This window comes from Eptesicus fuscus, chromosome 13 (assembly GCF_027574615.1).
Source record: "Eptesicus fuscus isolate TK198812 chromosome 13, DD_ASM_mEF_20220401, whole genome shotgun sequence".
NCBI lineage: Eukaryota > Metazoa > Chordata > Mammalia > Chiroptera > Vespertilionidae > Eptesicus > Eptesicus fuscus.
Window position 1 is genome coordinate 69807130 of NC_072485.1, and position 20491 is coordinate 69827620.

At 40.8% G+C, this 20491-nt stretch overlaps 1 protein-coding gene across 4 annotated transcripts in view; it reads right to left on the minus strand.

Annotated features, from left to right (window-relative positions):
* The window catches only part of EXT2 (exostosin glycosyltransferase 2), a 120273-nt gene that overhangs the window by 53580 nt on the left and 46202 nt on the right, over positions 1-20491 (minus strand). For all 4 annotated transcript variants that reach the window (XM_008146783.3, XM_054724694.1, XM_054724695.1 and 1 more), the window contains one exon: positions 11468-11599. In XM_008146783.3, the coding sequence (XP_008145005.1) occupies positions 11468-11599 (132 nt within the window). The remainder of the gene's footprint in view (positions 1-11467; positions 11600-20491) is intronic.

Here is a 20491-nt window from a genome sequence, read left to right on the forward strand (position 1 = left end):
AGGAAGAGGAACTCTGAAAACAGGAATAAGGAGCAGTTGGCCCCAAGATCCCTTAAACTGACATGCACAAGCAGGCCAACCCTCTTGCTGTCCTGCTTAGCAGGGGAGGGCAGTTTACTCTCTGGAGAAAATGAGTCAGAGAGATTCCATACTCAGAGACAGTAGGCATGAAAGGCAGGGTGAGACACTATACTGAACAGAGCAGATCAAGTATTCATCTATAAAATGAAGGAGAACCCATCTCCTTCCTCCATTCGGCTCCCAAATGCTCATAGCCCAGACTTATCCCTCCTCTCCCACACATCCAAGGCAGAAAGATTATTCTCTGGATCAATGAACCAATCCAACAGAAATAACCCATGAATATCAACATTTGGCCAAACAACCAAGACCCATCCTCTAAACCTAATAAGGCCTATCAGTTCACAAGCCTTACCTGTGTACAAAGAGCTTCTAATCAGCTTTGAGTGCCTCACTCTTAAATAAGAGCAAACTGCTGAGAAACATCAGGCTATTGAAGAAAGTTTCCAATATAAAAGATAGAAAATAACAAAATGAAAAAGGAATCAAAGGAAACAAATAATACAAGGAGCTAAAGAAAAATTAAAACCACAAGTATCTTCAGAGAGAGAAAGTATTGTATCCTTAACTAGGAACCTATAAAAAAAGATTAGTAGTCAAGAAAAAAACTCTTAGAAATTAAAAATGCACAAAATTTTAAAAAATCAAAAGAAAAGTCTTTAGATAAAATTGAGAAAATATCTAAGAAATTAAACAAAAAAAAAAAAAACATTAAAACAAAAAGAGGTAATAAATAGGACAGAAGAGATAAGAAAAATAAGGATCAATCTAGTACATTCATCATTTAGACAATGGATGTTCCATAAAGAGAGGAAAGAAAAAACAGGGAAAGAAAGTAATCTATATCTCTCTCTATATATAAAAAGCTAATATGCAAAGTGTCCCCTCAGGAGTTCAACTGGGAGAACGGGAGTTCGATCACTTGCTATGACATGCACTGACCACCAGGGGGCAGCATGGAGCATGGCAGGTGACCAGCGGCAGCAGTGGGGTGCTAAGGGAGCGAGGGAAGGAGGAGGTGGGAGGGGGGAACCTCAAGGTAACAGTGTGCGGGTGGCGAGGGAAGGAGGCGGGGAGGCGGGGAGGTGGGGAGGCGGGGAGGCAGGGAACCTAATCAGCCCTGATCTCCAGCCAGGCCTAGGGACTCTACCCGTGCATGAATTTCATGCACCGGGCCTCTAGTAAAAAATATTAAACACATAAATTTCTCAGAAGTGGACATGAACCTCCAAATTGGTATCTAATGAACAAAAAACAAACAAACCCCTCATACCAAGGCATACATATCATCATAAAATTTCAGAACATAAAATTCCCCAAAATGATTAAAATGTTACATATAAGGATCAAGAATTAGAATGACCTCTCACTTTTTGATATTAAAATGGAAGCTTGGAAGTGAATGGAACAATGCTGTCAAAATTCTGAAGAAAACTCACCCCAACCAGAAATGTACACTAGTCCAACTATTAATCAAACTAGAGGCCCGGTGCACGAAATTCGTGCACGGGGGTGGGGTGGGGTGTCCCTCAGCCCAGCCTGCACCCTCTCCAATCTGGGACCCCTTGAGGGATGTCTGACCTCCCGTTTAAATGGGCAGTAGGACATCCCTCTCACAATCCAGGACTGCTGGCTCCCAACCACTCGCCTGCCTCTGCCTGATTGCCCCTAACCGCTTCTGCCTGCCAGCCTGATCACCCCCTAACCACTACCCTGCCAGCCTGATCGACGCCTAACTGCTCTCTGGCCGGGCCGATTGCCCCTAACTGCCCTTCACTGCTGTCCTGGTCACCCCTAACTGCCCTCCACTGCTGGCCCGGTTGCCCCTAACTTTCCTCCCCTGCAGTCCTGGTCTCCCCCAACTGCCTTCCTCTGCCGGCCTGGTCACCCCTAACTGCCCACAACTGCCCTCCCCTGCAGGCCATCTTGTGGCGGCCATCTTGTGTCCACATGGGGGCAGCCATCTTTGACCATATGGGGGCGGCCATATTGTGTCTTGGAGTGATGGTCAATTTGCATATTACTCTTTTATTAGATAGGATGTGAAATAGAATACATTTTCAGACATACAAGGTGACAAAAAATTTATCTCCCGATAGTCCCCTTCTTAGGAAGCTATTGGAAAAAAATAAACCAAAAATGAGGATGATGTTGGAACCTGGAAACAGAATCCAACAAAAGAAAAAGAGAAAAAAAGGGAATTCCCAGAAGCATGGTACACTGAGTTCAGGATGACCACTATAGAGGAGACCTAGAGAGCAGTCAACCCAGAAAGAAAAGTCCTATAGTTTACCTGTGCTTGACCATTTTATTCTTTTGTTGAAGAATTTAATAAAAAATAGTTAGTGATAGGAACATGAAAAACTAGGAGGAAAAAAAGAGGCAGTTATTAACTATCTGGAAAATAAAAAGTTACACATTGTTTACTGCTTGGTTCAGTTGAAAATAATACTTATACAGTCTTAATAATGTACACAATAAATACTTCTTTAATAAAAAATAATAATTCAGCCCTACTGGTAAGATGGGAGAAAGAGAAATGTGTAGAAGAAGGGAGAACAGGAGAAGAAATGTAACTCAAAGGAAGCAAAAAGGTAATGTCTATGACTGAGAAATCAAAGAGTAGCATGCAAGCATTTTCTTGGAAGACGGGAAGATAAGCAGCAGAGGGAAGCCTGAAGAGTTGAAAGCATCTGCCCTTTGGGAAAAGCCTTACTTCTGGTTATATGCTTTATTTACTATTTGAATTTTAAAAGCATACGAGTGTTAAGCTGTACTATTTTTTCAAATATAAAATTAAGAAATATAGCTGAGATAAAAAAAATAAAGAGAACCAAAAATGAAGAATCCACTTCTAGATGGAGCAACATGGAAATTTTTCTACTCTGAAGCTGTAATGACTGTTTATTAGAAAATTATACTTTAAATATTAATTATTTGGAAGCCAGGTATCTAGAATAGGATATCAGAAATAGAAACAAAATTTATTAGTTGAAATACCCAACAACTACATTTTCCTGGTAACTTCTGCTACTGGATCATTTAAGCAGACTTGGAGGGAGAATTAAAATGGCCCCTGAAACAAGGAGAAAGGGAATTTGATGCACTAATAAGTGAGAGCTGGGGCATGAAGGATGACTTTGCCAAACATTCAATATGTTCTTAATTACTCTGCTGCCAGATCAAGCTCCCACAGACTCCGAAAAACTATTCTATTCACGGCCCTCCTACAAGTTGTGTGATGTAAGGAAGCAGCTAGGTTTTGATTCATGACCACTGGAGCCATAAAAGTGGACTCTCAAGCAAGCAGCAGGGGAAGGTCTGCATCCAGGGAAACCATGTGTACAGATTCACCCACCACTACTGGAGTTGCCATGTGGCTGTGTGTTACACAGGCATACCCATCTCTCTCTACTAGGAAGGGTCCTGGATGCCCGTGCATAAGACCTGATTGACATGATCATCATCTTAGCAAACACCTCTGGGTCTGGCTTTTCATATTCCTTACATACCGCTCCCCTGACCCCCACGCCCCAATCTGGATCTGCTAGTGAGCTAGTCTTTTTTTTCCTTTTTCTTTCTGACCACCAGAACCGGCCAAATTCTTTGCTTGGGATGCTGGATCAAGCTCTTTGGATCTTCCTGCACCTCTCCATCTGCAGACCCAACTCGGCTTTCTTTATTCCCCAGCTGCTGATGACCAGGAAACAGCTTGTTTCCACAGAAGTAACTGCAGACAGCAGACAATTCAAAGGCAAAGGATACTCAAAGAAAGGTTTGGAATTTGGGGTAATATAATGGATTGCTTGTGCAACTGTGATCCTATCAGTGTGATACCTCTAAAAACAAAGACTTCAAAAAGCTTAAACTTACTTAAAATTCAAGCTAAAATTTCTAAATTCCATACATACTTTAGTCATATCTAGGCAGTGGGAGGAAGAAGGGGAGAATGAGCCCAGAAGGCCTCCTGGGGGGCAGAGTAGGCTTTCAAATTCCAGAGAAACATTCCACAACCTGGAAGTTAAAGGGCACTGGGTTGAGTTAAACAGACTGCTAACCTGGTGTCTTTTCAACTCAGAGCGCTGCTTCAAGCATCTGAGCTGGTGCTTCTTCAGCCTGCAGAGTGATTTATTGCTTGTTAGTGTTTACAGTTGAGTGATATTTTCAGCTGCTTGTACAACTATAACCTTTGTGAGTGAGAGCCACTGTCTGGACATCTACTAAGTACAAGCAGCCCTCTGAGTTTTTCATGCAGCTGACACAGATGTAGTCTGAACCCAGTCTCTAGATGCTTCTAATCCAAGCCCTGAGGGTCCAGAAGAGGAACTGGATGGGGAGAAAGGGCGAGCCTTCTCTGGTCATCGTATTAGGACACACAGAGTGAATCAATCCCACATAAAAGTATGGTCCCTAGACCAGCAGCATCAACACCACTTGGGAACTCGCTAGAAATGCAAATTCAAGGACCCCACCTAGACCTACCCAATCTAAAACTTCGAGTAAAGTGGCAGCAATCTGTGTTGTCCCAAGCTTTTTGGGAGATTCTGATGCATACTAAAGTGGAAAACCACTTCCCTAAGATCTTAGGGGACTACAGCAAACTGCCACATTTTACCCACAACTCGGATTCCTGCTCCTCACAGATTCCTGCTCCTCACGGGTGGTAACTGCCAATCAAGTACGCCTATGCTATATCCCGCCTACTGATCCTTCCCTTTCTGTCTTCAAAAACTGGACTTGGACCGAGGCTAACAGGAAGTGGAGGTAGGTATGTAATCCTCATCTGAGGCCTTTCCTGCAGCTAAATCGCCACTCTGGCTAGATTTCATAGGAATGAGCTCTTGTTTTTCCATCTTATTCCTATGCTGAATACAATAATCCATTTTGAGTCATTTCCCCACTTTCCACATCAATTTTTATCAATGGTCATGGGACTCCTGCCCTCTCCCCTATCTGTTCTAGGTCTAGTATGGTCAAGGAAGGAAATAAACAAATGTGGAATTGCTAGTGTTATCTATAATAGCAAATTTGGAAACAACTGTCAGTCAAAGGACTGGGTAAATGAAACTATGACATTGAAAAGGTAGGGAATAATCTTTTAAATTACATTGTAGAAAAATAACATGGGGAAATATTCCACCCTACAACATGATTTTAGGGCTATATTACATTTAGTTTTTAGAAAATTATTGCTGAGAAAATATGGTTTGGGTGACATATGCCAGGAATCCAAAATTTCACAGTTCCTGCCAACTCCATCCCCATATCACATTTCAGTCTCTGTCCTCTAGACATGCGCACATCTGGCAGAGAACCAGAGGCAAGGCGAGGGAGGGCATCCAAGGAGATTCCCACTACACAGGCTAGGCCCAGGTGTAGGGATGGGGCCTGCCAAGGAGCAAGACCAGAAATGACATTCACATTCAGAATGATACAGGTGTGGAGTATTTGGGGAGATGATAAAGTTTTGCTGATACGTGCAAAAAAGGGGAGAAAATGAAAGCATGAAGAGACTGGAAAGGTAGTAAAATACAGACAGCCTTGACATGAGGAGCTAAGAAAATTAATGATAAAAACAAACTCATCCTCTCATAAAAAACCTTAGCTTGGTGAGAAATTCCTCCCAAAGAAGAGATTCAATACAAAGGACCAATGTCTATAACCAACAGAGCTGCTACTTAAAGTTATGCTCAACAATTACTTTGTCAGACTTTTTCAAGTTTTGAGAGTGTGACACAATATGCATAATGGGATCAGTCTCCTACTTGGTTACAGAAAGGAATGACAGGGCACCTGGTGACGCAAATACTTGTTTTCTACAAGGCCACTCCACACTGTCTTCATAATCCACATAATGGGTTTTGTTGTTTATTTATGTGTTTTTTATGGACTTTTGGAGAGAGAGGAAGAGAGAGGGAGAGATAGAAACATCAATAAGAGAGAAACATCGTCCATCAGCTGCCTCCTGCACGCCCCCTACTGGAGATAGAGCCAGCAACCCGGGCATGTGCCCTGATGGGAATGGAACTGTGACCTCTTGTTTCCTAGGTCAATGCTCAACCACTGAGTCACACGAGCCAGGCTATTTGTTTGTTTTTTATAAACATTAGAGTAAGGCAGCAGCATCTGGCCAAAATACGGCTCCACTCTCATTCCTTTCTCTCCAGCCTGAGCAAGCTCAGTGCATGGCTGTAGGCCCTGAAAGCATGTTTGAAAAATCAGACCTCCCTTGATTTAGTCACCAAGATCCATGCCTACTTTCACCTCAGGGTCTCTGATATTGTAAAGTTGATGGAATCCAGAAGGGAGATTCTCCTGCAAGTTGGGTTCCTAGTAATCATATCTAGAGTAGGTTAAGTATTTCTGAAGGGGAGGAGCAAGTTAACTATAAATAAATCATCACTACTCAGGCCAGTTGCTTTCACTGAAGATGCAGAATGTAAAACCCACCTGAGAACCTAGAATTGTGATAAACACTAAATTTCCCTGAAAAGCACTATTTAAGAAAGAGTTCAACATAAAAATTTGGCATATATTTTCCAACTGCATATCAGGATTTATGCTTTTTATACTTATGTTCTTTCCAAAATTTGACTATTTTGTCCTAAATTAAAGCACATCTATTTCAAAACTGCAAAATTTCATGTACTATTTTCTTCTAGTTTATATTCTCATGAAAGACAAAATTCCAACCATTTATTCTTATTACACTTTTCTTAGTGCTTTAGATAAAAGTACAGAATCAAGTCCCACTGTGCCCACACTTTCTGGCTGGGTCATGACCATCCCACCTGCAGGAATTCTCAAGCAGAAGAACAGATGTGATACTCTTTGTCTCAAACTTGTACCACATGCTTGAAATAGTGGAAATGCTTCAGCCCTGAGGAGGCTCAATGGCTCCCATAAAATTCCATAAGCAATTCAAAATAATCTACAGGTGGAAGACCTGGGTTCTCACTTGCTTACACAACTTGCCAATTATATGACCTCAGATAAGTCATTAGGCACCGTGAGTCTCATTACATCAGCTTTACAGCAGAGAAATAACTGATCCTTCCCCACCTTCCCACAGGTTAAGGTCCAATAAAATAATGGATGTCACATCAGTGTGAGTGAGGCTTGGATGGCTCAAATCCTGAGATCCCAATTTTCCTCCTCCTTCTCTTCTTTATATATCAAGGGCTTCCTGTCTGAATTAAATTGTCCTAGGTATTGTGAGGAATACAAAGATAACCCAGAAGTCCCCTTAAAATTATACAGGGAATTATGCTTCTATGCATGTTAAATGATAGGAAAGAAATACAGGTAATATGCTCTAAGAGTTACGAGGAGGAAAAGTTACTTCCTGCTTAGGGGTCCAGGAAAACCTCACGGAGGAAGGGGTATATGAGTGGGCCACTGAAATCTGGATCAAATGTGGACAATTAAAGGCAACGGTGATGAAAGGCATGTTAGTGAAAGGACCAACAGTCACAAAGGCACAGAGAAGAAAAAGCATAGAGTATTCACAGGAAGAACAAAGAAATCTAGAACTCCGTTAAAGAACAGAAGGAAATGAAGCTAAAAATGCAGACTGGAGGAAGACTGAGAAAGGCCCTGCAGTCAGACTGAGTTTGGACTCCAGTGCCATCCTCACCCAACACCCCATGTGCCCACATTCTCTATCTGGATAAACTACACCATATACCTCAGTTTTCCTAACCACCTTCTTTTGCCAGTTTAGAGAGCTAGTTCTCCAGGATATTGCTCAAATTTATCCTCTATTAGGTCTCACCTAGATTCCTAAAATAGTCTCCTGTCTCCAGTCTTGTCCCACTGCAATTGATCCATTCTCCACACTGATGTAAGACTGACCTAAAACGCAATCTCACCACATCACTCGCGTTTAAATGTTTCAGTGATTTCCTGTTACCTGCAGGTAACACTCCAACATCTTCAGTAAGACACAAGATATTTGGTGATCTCTCCAGGCTTCATCCTCTGCTGCTCCCTCACAAGTCTCCTTCACTTCTGTCACACTGACCTTGAAGTTCCTTAAAATACCATGCTCTTCTTCACCGCTCTGCACTTCTGAATTTGCTGTTCCTTCTGGATAAAAACTAACTTTCCCTCTTCCTCAGACTAGATAATACCTACTCTTTTCTTTTAACACTCAAATTACATTTAACATTGTTCTAGGAGTACTAGCCAATGCAATTAGATTTAAAAAAAAAGTAAAAGGTTCAAATGTTGGGAAATGGAAGCAAAAATTAGCATTTGTAGATATGATTATATATCTAGAAAACATAAACGAATCAAATTTTAAAAATGAGACAATTGTAGAATTCAGTAAAATAATACACAATTTATATACAAAAGCCAAAAAGGTGCCTTGGCCATTTTGGCTCAGTGGATAGAGTATCGACCTGCGGACTGAAGGATCCTGTGTTCAATTCCGGTCAAGGGCACATACTCGGGTTGCAGGGAGGGGTGTGCAGGAGGCAACCGATCAATGATTCTCTCTCTTCATTGATGTTTCTCTCTCTTTCTCCCACTCCCTTCCTCTCTGAAATGAATAAAAATATAATTTTTTTAAAAATCCAATAAGGTATCTTTATACAAATGATAGCTAGTAAGAAACTATGATGTCAGAAAGTATTTCTTTATAAGAGCATAAGAAAGATATAATATCTAAGAAAATGTTTCAAGACTTAAGAAGGAAAATGTTAAAATTCTACTAGAAAAACAAACCTTGCTTCCAGATAGCAATGTAAACTCCCCAAAGGCATGGACTTTCTCTGCTTTGTTCACGGATACATTTCAAGTACTAGGAACACTGTCTGGGATGTGGCAGGCACTCAATAAAAACCTACAGAATGAATCTAAAAATCTAAAAATTCAATGTGGCAAATCAAAATACAAACTGGATTTAAATGTGTATTCTGAGGGGAACTGACAGAAATATCAACCTTCCACTTAAAAAATACATGTAAGATCAATTTTACCCAGTACATGAGCAAAAATTCAAGTATTCAGGATTACAGAAGGCAAAGAGAACCAGAATTATCAAAATGTTATTGGTGAACTATAAGGTGGTATAGTCATTTGAAAGGACAATTTCTTAATATCTATCAACATCAAAATGTGTTTATTCTTTAAGCAATTTCTCAGCTAAAATTAATTCCATAACTATATTCACACATTTATGTGCAAACATATATGGAAGAACGTCCCTTGTATTACTGTTTGAAAATAGGGGGGGGGGGGGCAATCTAAATTTCTATCAATAACAGATCTGTTACGTAGGATACACCTAACTGGAATACTATATACCCATCCTTAAAACTGAAGTACAATCATCCCCTGGTATAGCAGGGGTTTGGTTCTAGGACCCTCCCCCAGGGAAGGGTCCAAAATCTGCAGATGCTCCAGTCCCTTATATAAAACGACGTATTGTTTGCATATAATCTATATTTGCATATAGATGACGGCAGGGTATGCCCTACATATCATATCATTTCATTCCTATGGATTCAGTATAGTGCTCAGCATGTGGCAAATTCAAGTTTTGCTTTTTGAAACTTTCTGGGATTTTTAAAAAATAATTTTGATCTGTAATTGGTTGAATCCACAAATGCAAAACTCAGAAAATTGAAACCAGTGGACATAGACAGCCAATTGTATACTATCCAGAATGAAATGGAAATAAGTCAATGATCTATGAAAGCCAAAAAGACAAGGTGAGAACAATGTGTGTTGTATAATCCCATTTGTGTTCTGAAATTATATAACTACTAGAAGCCCGGTGCACGGATTCATGCACCGGTGGGGTCCCTCACCCTGGCCTGCAGGGATCAGGTCAAAACCAGCTCTCCAACATCCCCTGAGGGGTTCTGGATTGCGAGAGGGTGTTTTTCGGGTGATACACCCCAGAATCGGGCTCCCTCCTCTCTGGTTCCAGGGTGCATCACCCAAAAACCACAGCTGCCAAGTCACCGCAGCTCGGCAGCTCCTGCGTTGAGCGTCTGCCCCCTGGTAGTCAGTGCACGTCATAGCTACCAGTTGGGGCATCTGCCCCCTGGTGGTCATTGCACAACATAGCTACCAGTCAGTCGGTCACTTAGGCTTTTATATATATGGATGCTTATGTGTGACTACAAACATTCTGTAAGTTTACCTTTGGTAATGGATTCAAGGAAGGAGATGAACAGAAGTAAACTTTACCTCAAGCAGAACAGAAAGGTTTTGTTTTGTTCATTTGTAGCCTAAAGCCTATATTTACTTCCTCTCAGGCATCCCTTCAGGAAGTGTTGTGACCCCTCCCGCCGAGGAGGGCTGCCTCCCCCTGTGCTCCCACGGCATTCTGTACACCACTCTATGAGAGCACTTCACATTCACTTGCAGCCTTACTCACTGGCTTCCCCAGTTAGTGGAGCATTCTTTTGAGGGCAAGGACTGGCTTCTTTTTCTATATTCTCAGCACCTGGTGGAGTGCCTGACACATAGCAACTGCTTAGTAAAGATTGGAGGAGGATGGAGGGAAGGGGGGAGAGAGGGAGAAAAGGAGAGTCCTATATGAAGATTAACGAGGCAGCAGTATACAGCACTATTGAGAAGGTTGAATCAGGAGACAAGGAGGGCTGGCCGGAAAGAGAGCAATGATTAGAATGAGGAATGGAGTTATCTTACATGAAAGCTTGGCGTCTATGAACTAGACAGCCAGGTGCTCCAAAGCAGCTAGAAAGCAATAACTGCCAGCCCCTCAGCCTCAGGCATATTCCATGTGAAAGAAGGTGTGGCCACCCCACAATCCCCAAATGCCACAAGGGCCTTGTGACTCCTTCAAGCAAGGAAAGCCCTGAGGACAGCTTCTGATCATCTCACCTCTGCCGGAAATACCCAGGGACCTCTGCAAGTGATGTGGCAATCCAAGCTGCCTCTAGATCGCCTTTGCTGGCTATTATCCTCACCGGGTGTTAGAAATATTCATTGAAATAATCCATGTAAAGCATTTAGCCCAGGCCCTAACAGAGAGGAAGCACTTAAGACAGAAACTATTATTATTAAGTAATTTACAGAATCTCTTCAAGAGTTCTAAGCACTGCTACTGCAAGCCATCAGGAAGGCTTCATTTCCTACAAGACCCAAGCCTCCCCGCTGATCTCTGCAATAAACATACTGTCTTCCTAAGCACACTTAAAACAAACTAGGAGCTGCTGCTTTTGTATTTCTTACTTTTATCATCATTTTAGAATTAAGCCGGCTTTATCAGACCCCAAGTATAACAGCACGCTTTCATTTTAGAAAGCTAGAATTTAAATAACCTTTACAAATTCAGTACATTTTCCTTTGTCCCATCCCAACAGCTGGACCATGCCCAACGTGGCTAGCACTGGAATTCACTTACCACAGTCGGAGGGTCATTCCATTCTTCATAGGAGATGGCAGCGTAGGGGTAAATCCGGTCATTGATAATCTGCAGGGTGGCCAGGGCAATGGCTTTAATTGACTGGAAGTATGCTTCCCAGAACCACCGGGCCTGCAAAGAAAACAACACTGTTTTAAGTGAGCAAACAAGTGAGACAGAGCGGAAGAACTAGCTGCTCTATCGCACCCGACGCTGGGTCTGGGTAATTCCTTTATTCCCAAAGAGGGGGGGAGCCTATGGCAAGTGCTCCCTGCTGTTCACAACAGCTCCATCAGAAGTGTGCATTTATCAAATGCAATCAAAACAGAATGTGAGCAAGGGACCCGTACACTGGATTCAATTTCGATATAAGAGAAATTTTGTGATGATGAAAATATGGTTACACCAGAGCAAGTTTATAGTCTTTTTAAAGGTATGACATACATAAAGTGCAGAAACCTTAAGCGCACAGCTCACTGAATTTACATGTATGTACATACTTAGAACTATTACCCAGGTAAATACAGAGAACATTCCAGCACCCCAGAAGATTCCCTTCTGCTGTGCCCGTCACCCTCTAAGAGCGAATCATTCTTTTGAATTCTAATGTGTCCACGACTAAATTTCATATAAATGGAATCAAATAATATTTACTTTTTTCTCTCTAACCACTTTTGCTCAAATCTTATAATATTTAAGTCAGATTTTGGTATTAAGATTATGCTGGCCTCATAAAATGAGTTGGAAAATACTCCTTCTTTTTCTATTCCTTGAGACATTTTATGTAAGATTGGCATTATTTCTTCCTTGAAAGGTTTAGAAGAGTTCATCAAAAAAGCCATCTGGGCTAGGTGTTCCTTGTGTGTGGTTTTAAATCATGGATTAATTTTCTTTCATAGACATAAAATTGTGTGTATCGTCATGTATGGGTCAGTTTTGTAAGTAGTATTTTTCAAGGACTATGTTCATTTCAAATAAATTGTTAAATTTATTAGACTGAAAGTATGTGTTAACATCTGTTTAATGCTTATAGAATCGCAGTAATACACATTTTGTTCATGATATTGAGAATATGTGTTTTCTCTTTGCATGTGAGTCTTACTAAGGTTTATCAATTTTAATAATCTTTAAAAATTTTTTTTGGTTTTGTTCATGTTTTTTATCATATAATTTTCTCTACTTTTTCCTTTCTGCTCTTATTTTAGTCATTTCCTTTCTTTCATTTTGAAGGACTTGAGTTCACCTGGTATTCAGTTTCTTAAGACTTAAGTTGAGATAACTAATTTCAATATTTGTTTCTAATATGTGCATTTCAAGCTATAAATTTACCTCTACCCACTATTTTAAATGCATACCGGACATTTCTACCTCATTTTCATTATAATTTAGGTTAAAATTGTCTAATTGCCACTGTGATGTCTTCTTTGACCATTAGTCATTTTAGAAGTATATTAATTTCAAAATATTTTGGAATTTTCTATTTCTCTGTTACTGATTTCTACTTTGATTGCACTGAAATCAGAGAATATAAATGTTCTTTCAATACTCTGTAATTTATTTAAACTTGATGTGTGGCCTACGCACTTCATTCTTGTAAATAATCTATTAAAAAGTATATTCTGCAGTTGATTATAACCCTATATAATAAAACCCTAATATGCAAATTGACCGAACGGCATAATAGTCGTTATGACGCGCACTGACCACCAGGGCGTAGATGCTCAATGCAGGAGCTGCCCCTTGGTGGTCAGTGAGCTCTCATAAGGGGAGCACCACTCAGCTAGAAGCTGGGCTCACGGCTGGCGAGTGCAGCGGCAGTGGCAGGAGCCTCTCCCACCTCCACTGCAGGTGGGCGGTAAGGAGTGAGGGGTCCCGGACTGCGAAAGCCCCGGACTGCGAAAGCCCCGTACAGCGGGAGGGATGTCTGACTGCCAGCTTAGGCTCGATCCCCTTGGTGATCAGGCCTAAGCCAGCAGGTGGACTTCCCCCGAGGGGTCCCTGACTGCGAGAGGGCGCACGTGGGCTAAGGGACCATCCCTCCCCCTGCAGTGCATGAATTTCTTGCACCGGGCCCTCTAGTGTTTTATAATTATCAAGTAAAGTTGATTATCAGTGCTGTTTAAATATTCGATATCCTTACTGATTCTTTTCTGCTTGTGGATGCACATATGTATATGTATATGTATATGTATATGTATATGTATATGTGTTTATTTCCACACTCTTATTTTCAAATTTGTGTTCTCAAGGCTTATCTCTTGTAAAAAGAACATAAATAGATCTTAATATTTTATCCCATCCAAAAATCTTCAACATTCCAATTGTACATATAGTCCCATTTACAGTGTAATTATTCAGTTGGTTTCATCTGTTCTTTGGTCCTTTATTTCTCCTTTCTAGCCTTTAAAATTGATCAAACAAATTTAATTATTATTCCATGTTTTTCTTCTTCATTAGATTGCTGGTTTTTTAGTCTTCTGTTATTCTTTTAGTAGCTATCCTAGCAATTAAAGTAAGCATCATTGATTTTTGTATGATATTATACTTCAAATTAGTAATTTCACAACTTACCAAACAATATAAGAAAACCTCTGTTTATTCTCTCCCATTTATTGCGTTATCAGTGCCAAATATTTTTCTTCTACATATTTTCAATAGCATAAGACATTATTATTGATTTTTAAAGTAAATTTTCATTTACATTTACCATATATTTTCCCTTTCTGATAGTCTTCATTTCTTCATGCACATTTGAGCTTCCATCTCAAATTATCTTCCTGCTGCTTGAAGAACTTATTGTTTTTGTGGGGTTTTTTTTGCTGCAGGTCAGCTGACAGCAAATTCTCTTAATTTTTATTTGTTTGAAAATGTCTTTTTCCCCCCACATTGGTTTTGGAAGCATATCTTTGCTAAATAGAGAATTTGAGGCTAGGAATCATTTTTCCCCAGCACATTATAAATACAATTTCATTGTCTTCTGGCTTCATGCAATTTTTGCTAATAAATAAAAGCTGTTGGACTTACTGGTGCTCCTTTGAAGACAACATGCCTTTTAATTCTAACTGCAGTTAAGCTTTCTCTGTCTTTGGCTTACAGCAATTCAACATGACGTGCCTAGGTTTGGCTCTTTGCATTTACCCTACTAAAGAGTGCAGAGCTTCTGCAATCTGTGGTTTGATGTCTTTCACTGCTTTTAGAAAACTCTCAAGCCAATATTTCTTTAAATATTGGTTCTGTAACTTTCCTCTTCTTCTAGGGCTCTAAACATACACATATGAAATGTTTTCACTACATCCCATGTCTCTTATTCTCTTTTCTGTATTTTTTCTCTCTGTACTCCAATCTGGATATTTTCTACCAATTTTCTCATGGTCCAATAATCCTCTCTTCTTTTTGTGTGTGTCTAAACTGCTATTAAACTCATGTGTTGAATTCTTACTTTCAGTTCTTAATATTTTACACTTCTAGCATTTTCATTTGACTTTTTAAAAGCAGATTTCATCTTTGTTGTAATTCTTCTCTTTTATTGAACATAGATTCTGACAGATAACACCAATATCTGAATCACCTATAAGTCTCTTTCTACTATCTGTTTTATCTCTTTATTTGGTTTCAAATTCTAGCATGCCTCTTAATTTTTCATTTGCTAGCTATTCTGTATATTAAAAACTGTCGAGGTTCTGGATGATCCAGATTATCTTCCTCCTAAGAGTGTATATTCTGTCAGGCACAGCGAATGCAGTCAGAACACTTTAATCCTGTTAGTGGTTGGTTTTAAGTTTTGTTAGGGCCAACTTTTTTCAGCTTTTCTTACTCTTAAGACATGGCCCTTTGGAGGTTTCAGTTAAAGCCTGGGTTAATTACGAGGACCCTTCCATCTTGGCAGGCCTGAACACACCTTTATCTTGTCAGCACTATATATGATTTACACAGCTTGTTAGGCACCCAGCTGTTTCTTTCTGCAGAGATTCTTAGAGTCTTGCTCTGATCATGTGCACCTTGGAAGTTGGCCAACACCTCAAGGGACATTGCATGCCCATTTTTTCTTACTTCCCTGTGGTCCCCTTTTCCCTTGGATTCTGTCTTTTAAATTTCAAACACCTTCATAAACCCTAACTCCAGCTCTCAGCCCTGTGGGACTACTGCTTTCTGCTATGACTCTATACCCCTATGTTGTGGATTAGAATGTGCCCTAAGGGAAAAGACTAGAGTGAAAATGTAGCTCACCTGAGTATGCTTCCTTTCTCTCAGAAATCCCAGTCCCTCAAGTACTGACTGCACTGGTTGCTCTTCAAAGCCCCTATACTGTTGTTTTATCTATTTTAATAAGTTTTTATACTTCTTTTTCTTTTCTTTCTTTTTTTTGGTAGGAGTCATTACTTCAATACCAGCTACTCTGTCATCGTCCAATATAGTCTTCTGAAAGAAGACAGCTTTTTAGCCAAGCAGAGTTTAAAACTCAAGTTATTACCAAAGCAGGATGCTGGTCTAGACGATCTCAACTTCATTGAGACCTACGATTCCACTCAAAATCAAAGACCATTAGGATTTACACAGGGGTGAACTATGAAAATTTAACAGAGGAAATTGGAAGCAGAACCCAAAGAAGTGGAGGAAAAAGATACTTTTTAGTCTAGACTTGCCAACTTTGGTTCTGTTGCTGGGCAAGTCCTCAATTCATTAGTTAAAGCCCAAGATTACTTCTGAGTTATGTGACTATCCTCTTCACTAATTATGTGAAAAAGGCAAAAGCATCACAATGAGAATTCCTCCTATTCAATGAAAAGCTGAAACAGATTTAGCTTCCAAAGGCATCTGACTTAAGCTGTCTTGTAGTTTCCCATCTGGGTACAGCCTGGGGGCCGGCTGGCTGCCTGCTGCTGCTTCTCCAACCTCATTCCTGTGTAAATTCATGTTGCTGCTTCCCCTACCCACAACATGCCACCATCTAGTCAAAATATTTACAATTTATGAGACCTGAAAGAATCTCTCTTCTCTATGAAACTTTAATTGATCACCCCAAATATCAACAATCTCCCATTACTATGAAATTCCACAGCACTTACAGTCTTTACCTTACAGGTTAGTCCTGTTATATACTGTCCTATAATTGTTTTACTGTTATTTCAGATGATCACTTTTCTCTCTCCAGCTAGATTATGAGTTCCCTGGGTGTAGAAATAAGCTTTGTTTTCTTTTTTTTATTAGCATCCTTGCAAATGTAAGAATGTTTTACCTGCTGCAAAGCTCTTTTGTATCCATGATCACCTCTGCTCTTTATAACCAGCTTGTCCCTTATTCAGAGCAAATACGTACAAGTTTCATTTCATATGTGAGATACAAAGATGTTACGTGGCAGAGTCACAACTAAAATCCATGAATCTTAACTCTAACTCTAAACTCAGACCTTTCCCTATTCCATTCCAGAGAATTCAGAGTATCAGCACATAGTAAGTTTTAGGAAATAGTTCTTTTTCAAGAAACTGAGAGGTATAAAAATGCACTAAGAAGCATGAGCCCACACATAAACACACACATCCTAAAATTTACTTTCCTTTCTATCAAGATGGGTCCATCATCATATGTTCTTTTAGTTTAAATCATATTCAAGTTAAACCATGCTCAAACTTAAGAATTTCAAAGCTTTATGTTCATATTTAATCACAGTGGAGACACCAGCCTTTGGGAGTTATAGGAAACAATGATTGATAACAAATCCATCTAGAATACCAGCCAAAGGCACAATTGTAGGACAGAGCTTCTCATTTAAAATGTCTCAAATCATCTCCCTCTGTACACCAAATGGCAAGTCTTGCCAATAATCTACGGAAGCAAGTTTTGCCAATAATCATAGCTCAAGTGTTTCAGCCTGAGGATAAGTGAACTTCTCAGGCTTAATTGTTTCTGCAGGACCTCTGTAACACCTTGAAGTGTTTAGAAGCATTATAATTTACAGCCCCTCCAGAACGCAATGGCAGCCACTTGTCTGCAGAGAGAAAGAAGTTTGCAGCTATCCTGGCCATACCCAAATGCAAAACCTTATGTTTGGGGGGTTTTCTCCCCTAAAACATGAGCCACATTTATCTCTATCTGTAAAGTTTAAATGAGGGATTCTTTACAGCTGTGCAAAAGCCCCAGTCACCCTACACTGTGGGAGCTACCCAGTTGAAGAGTTAAGTCACATGTGAACTAGGCATACCAACATAAATGTGGACAAAGTGTTTAACCTTTCTTCATTAAGCAAATACCACCATAATTTTATAAAACATGCATATTCCAAAGTATATAAATTACAAAGTTCCTAGAATCCTTTCAAACATGAGAATAATAAAGTTCCTAAAGGGTAAGGATTAGGCTAACTTAAAAGGACCATAAGCAAATAGGTACTTTAAATTGAAATTACTACTTCAGTTTATACATCAATTAAATGTACTTAATGTCTCTGATTTTCAATACCATAAAGCTAAAGCAATAATACAAGTTTAAAGGAAGCCAGTGCAGTATAGTAGAAAGAGCCATGGCTATGAGCATCTTGCACAATTTCAAGTTTGAAATCTGTTAAGATGAAGTTCCTAACGCTTATCTCATGAAGCTTTGATGACTGATGAGATGAGGTTTATGAAGCTTCTTTTTTTGAAGTCCTAGTGCAAAACAGACAATCAGAAAATGTTAGCTCTCTCCTTACATTCATCCTGTCCTCTTAGGGTCTTCATCACATTAGAATGCCTTCAACACTTTTTGTTTTGGGAATGGGAGAAGGAAGAAGACAGAATGGGATCTCAAGAATTCCAACTGGTCAGACAACAGAGTTAGAAATAATAAAAATACATCAAATGGGGGTGTGACAGAACTTTATAATGACAAGTACAGCAACCAATAACATGTGTCTTGTAGCTGACTCTCTATGCTTTCAAGGAAGAGGACAGTACTTCTGCAGAAACCATGGGCGTGGGAATGCATCTGGCTTTGCTCACAATGAATTCCCAGCCTCTAGCACAGTGCCTGTCAAAGAGGAGTCAGTCAAATGTTTGTTGAAAGAACAAACCCGCCCAACAATACTGCCTCATAGGCACAAGGAGGCACAGACAACTCACAGAACTTTCCAAATCTTCTAAGTTCCAACCCACAAAGTTAAGGGGGCAAATAATCATTTAATAATAATGACTGCATCTGGTATACAGAATTTTAAAAGATGCAAGATGAGGGACATTTATTTGAGGGAGAAAAACAAAATTTCAGGTGACGAGCTCCTCCAGGAGAGATGGGGCACACATGATTTCAGCTTTGGAAGAGTACAGAAGGGAGAGGTGGCTACCATAAAAGCAGCCAAAAAAGGCAACTAAATTTTTAATGAATTCTTAAAACTGAGTGTGGGCTAGTAAAACAATGTGGAAGCTCCAAACACAGGGGAGTCGCATTGATTTACAAGTTCTATTCTACTGGGTGTTTTTGAGAAGGATTGCGGAAGGGAAGGAAACCAAAGAGAGTCCTGAACAGCACACACCTAAAATCCCTGCCCATTTCTTGGACTTTTTTCTTATCCAAAGCAAAGGCTTTCAACTGCTGGGGGAGGAGCAGAAAATGCTCCCAACCCAAGGTCAGTCACAGAGGCACTGCCTCTGGGAGAGGATGGAAAGGCAGCCTGCCACTGGGGAGGGTTGAAGCCACAGCTCCTGTGAGCTGCACCCCAAGCCTTGCACTGAGGAAGCCACAGCAGCCCACTGCTGTGCCAGGGGCAGGCCACCCTCCCACCAGCAATCCCAGACAAGGCTACACGCCCTGTGGGAGCAGAAGCAAAAGCCACCGGTACCTGGAGGACAAGCAAGAAAACTTACTCAGGTCAGGATCCTGCACTGACACCACGCAGAGGTCAGCTACCACTAAGAGAGGGGCAGGGCACTCTCCAACCCAAGATTCCCTGCAGCAGACAGCTGCCACAGGCGGAAGAAGCAGGAACTCTGAGAAGGCCCCACCAATGGGCCTGCCTGAGACTGAGGCTGGGCCGGGGGTAGGGAGAATCCTACTGCCCCCATCAAGAACCAGCACCTCACACAAGCAGTGAAAGGCTCCCGCTGAGGGGGCAGGCCTCCTCAGCCGCACAGGGTGAGGTGGGAAGTCTGAGAAAAACCTCAGTCCTCGGGCCCCACACTAATAACACAGTAGCAGCAGCTGACCGCTGGCGGCATCTGAGTGTGTGGTGTGCTGAAGGGAAGTCAACCTCCCACATGCATGGCCTGCCAGAAGCGGTGTGTCCGTTTCTGGACATGACATTTACCTCAGCCTCCTGTTTCTCTAAAGAGGGTGTCCATCATTCAACCAAAATTTACCAGGGGAAAAAAAAAGTAAACAACCCACTGCCATAATATAAAGCTGTCTAAAGAACCAGACCCAAAGAGGACCAAGATGGTAGAACTATCCGACAGGGACTTTAAAATAATTATTACTAGTAAGTTAAAGAATCTAGTGCAAAAGGTAAGCAGCTTGCATGACCAGGTGGGGATTTTCAGTAGAGAGATGGATACTAAATAAAACCTTCACCTTCTCCCTCAAAAAGCTTAAAAAGAAACACAGCTGCACCATTAAAGATGCAAAAGTACTCTGCCTCTGCGCAACTAGGAAATTCAAGAGATGTGAGCTATAGGAAATTTTCTCTTAACACACTCACACTGACAGAACCATTTATTTCAGGCGAAGGGCTGGAAAATATTTCCACACCTCACGGATTAATTTTTCAAAGCTGTGTCTGAAGATGAATCTGAAACTTCCAAAGGGATTCCAAGTCTTTCCAAACACATGTACGAAAGGCGCCTCGCGTCCTTTCCTTTGTTCGCTGTGACAAATGGAACCGCGGGCATCCCTGCCTGTCCGGGGCTTCCTAGGCAGCCGGCGGGCACCCGTGCTGTAAGGGTGAGCGCGCAGGCGCAGGGAGCCGATGCCCTTCAGGAGTGACTTTCCAAGTGTCCTGATTTCTAGCTGAGCATGACCACAGGCAAGACCGGTTTTGTTTCTTCTTTTGCTTACTCC